The sequence below is a fragment of the Theobroma cacao genome, chromosome 9, assembly GCF_000208745.1.
Source record: "Theobroma cacao cultivar B97-61/B2 chromosome 9, Criollo_cocoa_genome_V2, whole genome shotgun sequence".
Taxonomy (NCBI): domain Eukaryota; kingdom Viridiplantae; phylum Streptophyta; class Magnoliopsida; order Malvales; family Malvaceae; genus Theobroma; species Theobroma cacao.
In genome coordinates this window covers 36,586,872-36,594,093 of record NC_030858.1, presented here as the reverse complement: position 1 = coordinate 36,594,093, position 7,222 = coordinate 36,586,872, and the positions used below count along the sequence as shown (strand labels likewise).

At 27.1% G+C, this 7,222-nt stretch overlaps 1 protein-coding gene across 1 annotated transcript; it reads left to right on the top strand.

Moving 5' to 3' along the window:
* Positions 4,823–5,569, top strand: LOC108660425 (histone H2B). The gene has a single exon (XM_018127208.1). It carries the CDS (start codon positions 4,919–4,921, stop codon positions 5,363–5,365), a length of 447 nt encoding a protein of 148 aa, XP_017982697.1. The 5' UTR covers positions 4,823–4,918; the 3' UTR covers positions 5,366–5,569.

The following is a 7,222-nucleotide window of genomic DNA, read 5'->3' as shown; positions in this document are numbered from 1 at the left end:
TATTAATATTTTAAATTATAAATTATTAATATTTTAATTAAATAATAAAATATTAATATTTAAAAAATAAAATAAAAATAAATAATCATATATATAATAAAGAATATTTTTATCTTTTTACTTTCTATTATTTTCTTATTCTAAAATTATTGTTACCAACCAAACATCATAATAAGTCATAATAATTATTCTTGTTTTATTCCATTTATCGTATCAAACTACATAATAACTATTCTATTATATTTTCATGTAATAACTATTATATTCAATTCTTGTCTATTCCGAGAACTAAACATATCCTAAGATACTCTTGACCATATTATTAAAAAAAATATAACCCTTGACACATATTGAGAACAATATAGTTCAAATTTACATTTTTGGCCACTTTAATAATTGGTAATATGAAACTTTTTGGACCAAAGTATTTATCAATATACCATGTATCTTAATGGTTACAACTTGAAATTTTTTATACTTTAACTTGGAAAATACACAACAACGTTGCCTGTCAATTTTTAATTTTTAATTTTTATATATGTAAAAGTCAGAAAATATAACTTTGCCACCCTTAAATAAATCAAATGAGCTAATTTGGAGTAGTCGTAAAGAATTTAATCTAAATTTTGAATGTCTAGATTCAATTCCTTCTAAGTCTAAATTTTGAAATTCTTTTTTTTTCCTTAACTCATCTAGTCTAAGTTTTGGAATTATTTTTTTAATTTGTTTCTTTTTTTTCCTTAACCCCTCTTTTGATCTTAAAGATGGATTTAATTATTCAAGTTTGATGACATCGAACTTGATATTATGCAAGATCCATGTTTTTTTTTTTTCTCTTTTTCCTTAGCTCAAATTTTAAAATTTTTTTCCTTTTTTTCCTTAACTCATCTAGGCGTAAATTTTGAAATTATTTTTTTCTTTTTTTTTTCTTTTTTTCCTTAACTTTCTCAAAGCTATGCCAATTAATATTAAAGGTAAAAAAATCAATTGTATATTTTCTCTTAAATGGTTTAATTACATATGAAATATGAATTGAAGCATTTTGAACTTAATATTAAGCAAGATCCAAGCTTGCAAAGTGTTTCAACTCTCTTAAAGCTATATCAATTAATGTCAAAGACAGAAAAAATAATTGTGTATCATTTTTTAGATCGAATTGGTTTGACTTATCTTAACCCTTTCAGTTTCTATAGCAACTCCAGAATCTGCATTTTCAGTTAAGAAAATTGTAAATATAAGATTGCGTAATAAGATGGAAGATTATTTTCTTGTTAGTTCACTTATCTTTTACATTGAGAAATAGTTTGTTAAAATCATTGACACGGATTTTATCATAAATGAATTTAAAAGCATTAAAGCATATCGAGCATAGTATACGATGTCTAATGTGAAAATTTAATGTTAATTTTTTTTTGCTTTATATCTATTTATGTTGATGAATTTGAAAAATTATATTTAAATTATTAATTTAATTTTATTTCAAAAATATTAATTTTTTGCTTCGAATCAAATTATTGATCTGATACATGACGTTGTAAGATTACTCGCCACCCCTTATACAAAATCCTAGATCCATCATTACTTGTAGTTAATGTGATAAGGTTGAATTTGCTTAAATATCATTTAATCTTGTACTTTAGATAAGGATGTTGAGATGATTTAATGTTGGTAATGGCTTGAAGCAAATTAAACAAATATATACAGCTTAGCCCATTCTTTGATTTAACTTTATATCACTAAAGTTGCCTATGTTTACGTCACATATAGTTTGATGCATTTGATTTCATTATTAAAAAGGCAGAGTAAACTCATTGCAAAACACAATGGTTGATTCAATGTTTAGTATAAACTGATTAACTCTTAGAGCTTGTTTGGTTTGTTTTTTTTTTTTTAACTTAAAAGCTCTTATAAAAAATAATAGTTTTTAAAATTAAGTTAAATCTGTTTGGTAAATTTACTTTTATAATTTTTTTTTAAATAAGTTGTTTGACAAAAGAATGTATATAAGTTTTAATTTTGATTAAAATTACCATAAAGGGTATTTAATAAATAATTTTCTTTTAGTCACAAATTTCTTTATTCATAATGGAAAAAAGTTAATTTTATTTTTTTATTTATAAAAAGTATTTTTATATAAAATAAAATTTATAATTAATAATAAATCATATAAAAATAAAAACAGATAATGTTGAAATTATTTTTAATAGATGAGGACATTTTTTAAATAAAAAGAAAATTTTTTCTAAAAAAGAGGCGTGTTTAAAAAAAAAAAAGGAGAAAAAGCTCCTTTTTGGACGTTTTTTTAAAACTTTTTTTTTTCAAAATTTTATTTTTTAAAAAAAACTGCTTATTTTTTTAAAAGCTTTTTCAAATTCTTGTTTGGATTGACTTTTTCTTTTAAGAGATGGATAAGATAAAAAAAAAATCAAGTCAAACAAGCACTTACTTCTTAGGAATAAAAAAAAAAGTGTAATTTACTTCATGGACTGTTCAAATTGCAAAACATTAGGTTGATAAAAAGAACACAATGTTTCTATTAAGAATATTAGTCCATAAATTAATTATTGATATAGTGTGGGACTAAAATTTTGGTAAAAAAGTTTGAACTAAACTAAAGGTTGCAAAGATTATCTATCAAAAGCTACCATTGGTATTTAAACCACCAACATTGTTTTCGTTTAATAGATTGATATTACATCTATACTATATATAAGGGGAAGCCTAGTTGGAGCTTTCACATTTGGTCATGTGGAGATTTCAAGAGGGAGTTGTGAAGCTCGAACAAGGTTTTCAACAGGACTCTCAAATTTTGCCACGTTGATCTTAGAAAAAGGGCGTTGTGATGTTATCAGTGGGTGAGCCGCATCCTGAGAGGTATAAGCTGGACGAACCGTGTGCAACGCACCGGTTTGCTTCAAATGTATATATACAACAAGACTTAAATATTAAAAAGGTGCTTGAAGTATTTCACTTCATATTGAAAAAAGTTTATAATCTTTTATCGTGCCCAAAAAATCTTTTATCATTTGGTTTATATGGACACAAATCTTTTAATTTTGATGTAAAATTAACAATTTTTAAAATTTAATTTCAATTGATATTTTCTATTTACGTGTCATATAATGTAATCATACGAAAATTATTTTGGCCACATCAATATCATACTAGCTTATAAGTGGGCATGTTATATGCTACATGAACAATAAAAATCAGTTACTATTGTGTTTGACACTCATTTAGGACTTTCTTAAAATATAATTTAAAATCAAATATTTATTATCTAAAGAAATCTCGAAGATAATGTTGAAAAGATATTCACTAATTAAACCTTCATAAATATATTTTTATTTCTTTTATTTTAGGTAAAACTTACTTAACATATCAAGTAGGCGGATCTATTAAACAACTCTATGTTTTTTTTTTCATAAATAAATAATTTTTAATACAATTTAGATATCAAATAAATTATCATATAAAATACAAATTTCCTCATTGATTCCCTTATATTTGAGCATGTCATCATACCTTGAGAAATTATAATCCTCGTCTTGCTCAAATTTTAGGAATCTGTTGATAGTTAGAATGGATTTGTAAACCGCTTAATTGAGTTGCCATAAATTTAAAATAGTTTTATAGATCCTTTTGTAATCGTTTATGTTGTAAAGTTAAAACCAAAATATATTTTTTGCTTTGATGTTAATGAGTAGGGTTATGTTATTTTTGAGATATCTTATAATGAATCTGGTAATTTCGTAAAATATTCAGATTTTATAAATATTTGATTAAATTTTAAAATTATTATTTAAATTTGTTTTAAATACTATCATTAAATATTAAATTTATTAAATATTCTATTAAAATAAATTGAAAATTAATTTTGATGTATATTGTTAATGAAATTTTAATTAATAAATCAAGGTTAACTCATAAAAAATTAAAAATTATATTTAGAACAATTAATAAATTTTAATAAGTATTAGATTTATTATAAGAAATTTAAAAATAAACAATAATATATAAGAAATTAAAATTTAATATTACAAATAATTATTTATATTCGAGTATAGATGGTGTGTACTTTAAGATTACAATTCGAACTTGTGATGTGGAGTAGTTTTACTATTGAACCTTAGTCGAATCAGATTATAGAGTACTCCAATATTACTTAATCGGGTTGATTGATGTAGGATATTCGATTATAAACTACACGTTATGATTCTTAATTTTTCTTATATTAATGCAAATCATAAGATAAAAGTTTTTTTTGATATAACAAAAGAATAAAATTTTTTCACATAAAATGAGATAAATCAGAAAATTTTTTATTATTAAAGCCAAAAATCAATTAGGAATACCAATTGCAATAAGGGGTTATCTTTTTCAATTATGATATAATAAATCTATCTAAAATTCAAATACTACTGTACTATGAAATTTATAATATTTGGGTGCGTATGTAATTGCATTAACTGAAAAATTGGAGGTTGCCGAAAGCCGTCCGTCTTCCGCGCAAGAGCGCCTGATGTCATCAACCCTCACTTCTTTTCCACGTCAAGGATCCTAGTCAATAAAAAAGCAAAATCCTATCTCATACGCCGATATCCCTTTCTCGTCAACCACAATCCAACGACGCAAGATAACACCAACTCAGCAATCCGCGCCGCACACAATGTATCCCAAAAATCCAAACCATCTCGACCGTCAATTCAATCCCATGTCTCAAAACTATCCCACGGTTTAAATCCACCACGTCATCGATCCTTGTGAAACCCGAGCAAACCAATAGCCCCTCCCACTTCTCTCTATATATAGACCACGAAACTTCCTACCTGAATTATCTCGTCTAGCTTATCCTTCGTATATAACTTCCTTATCCCTCTTTTCCCCAAGGCCAAACAAACCCTATCCCTGTTGAAAAATGGCACCAAAAGCAGAGAAAAAGCCGGCAGAGAAGAAGCCCGCAGAGGAGAAGAAGATGACGGTAGCGGAGAAAGCTCCGGCGGAGAAGAAGCCCAAGGCTGGCAAAAAGCTTCCCAAGGAAGGCGGAGCAGCGGCCGGAGACAAGAAGAAGAAGAGGGTTAAGAAGAGCACTGAGACCTACAAGATCTATATCTTCAAGGTCCTCAAGCAAGTCCACCCAGACATCGGGATCTCAAGCAAAGCCATGGGAATTATGAACAGTTTTATCAACGATATCTTCGAGAAGCTTGCTCAAGAGGCTTCAAGACTCGCGAGGTACAACAAGAAGCCGACTATTACTTCCAGGGAAATCCAGACCGCTGTTAGACTTGTACTTCCCGGTGAGCTTGCTAAGCACGCCGTTTCAGAAGGGACCAAAGCCGTGACCAAGTTTACTTCTTCTTGAAAAGGAAATTTGTTATGTAGTTAGGGTTAGGGGTTTCTAAAGTAGATCGCGTGGCTTTTTTACTTTCTCTGATTTTATGTGGTTGATTTCTGCATCTCTTTTTTTAGGATTTGGTCTGTAATTGAGGATGGATCTTCTCGATCCGGATGTGACTATGGTAGAATTGAATGAAATTAAATACAATTTGGTACAATTTATGGGCAATTGTTTGTTTCTTTAATTTTTTTTTTTAAATTAATGTTTATTGTAAATTCAGTTCTGAAATGATTCGGAGGAAGTGAATCAAATAAAGCTAGTTTAAAGTTTCATACTGAGTGTTGGCAGAGCCTTGGAGGAAAGTGAATATGGCACTTTAAATCAAAAGCCTTGGAATGCGGCAACATTGCTCAGAGTTGCATATGGGCCATGGGCAAGGACTGCATTCTAATGATGAATATTGGAAAGCATTTGAGATTTTGCAGTTCGATGATTCTTAAGATTGAAGCGTTTAGGGTTTGTACAGGTCAGATGAACAATGACTTTTTTAATAGGAATAATTGTTGGATTAAATCCACAATTTCCATCAAACTTTCCGCCAAATGTTAGTTTTCCTGAACCCTACTTTTTTCTAAAATATAGTTTACTGTTAAGTCAAAAAGCTACAAAACACATGTATGGTACTAACTGAAAGAAGGAAAAAACTAAAAGGGCTCGGGATGACAAAATCTTTTGTTGTTTTTTTTTTTATATATGAAATGGTCCATGTTGCGGGATTTTTTTCTTTTGTGATCATATCGTGAAATATTCTTCATGAATTTTTTATTTTCAGTTTATAATTCGTCATAAATTTTTTGGATTTTTATTGAGGATGGATCATCATAATTTTTTGTTGGCTAAATGCTTAAATTGGGGTTAAAAGTTTAAGCACTTTTTCAATTAAGGATTAAGCATATCAATTATAACAATCAAGAGTCAAATGTTTTCGATTTTTTATAATTAAAAGTTAAGTTGACAAGGAAATAAAACATGTATTACATGTGATAAAAAATCGTGTTGAAAATGTAATTTTTATATGTTATGTTAAAAATTTAGTTATTATAAATTATGTTATAAATTAGTTATTATACGTCATATTAAAAATTTAATTATTAGATGTCATTGAAAAATATAATCGTTACACGTTATATTAAAAATTTAATTATTATATATTAAAAAATTTAATTATTATATATCATAATAAAAAAATTATTAAACGTCACGTCATAATTTAAACTATTTTAACTTAACAGAAAAGACTTCCTTATAAAACTACACTTCCGTATCTTACTCTTACAAAAACTACCTTACTGGCGCCAGACACCTCTCACCAACCGAAAACTTTGGCCATTAATTGTTATAATTGCAATGTTTGCCCTAAATTGACAAAAATCCAAAAGTTTTGGCTTCAAATTTAGCATTTAGTCCTTTTTGTTTGGATTTTCTTCATAAATTCTGTCTTATGTATTTTTGGTAGAAAAGACAATAAAAACTAACTTAGAACATGAAAGAAAATAATCAAAATAAAATTTGAAAAAATCAAAACGTGAAGCAAATTAAAAAAGAGTAGAACTTGTAAATAAATAAATTCAAATCACAAAACCCACATATCAAAACAAAAGAAAAAAATCAAAATTACAAAAGTGGAGCAATGAGAGGTAAGAAAAAAGAGAAACGAAGAATAAAAAGATAGAAACAGTAAAAGAACAGTGAAAATGAAATGCAAAAAAAGAAAAAAACCAATTACAAATCGAAATACAAAAATGTAAAGAAACCAAGAAAAACACCACTTGAACAAATCAAAAACCACAAAAAATGAACAAAAAAGCACCAAAACAAAGG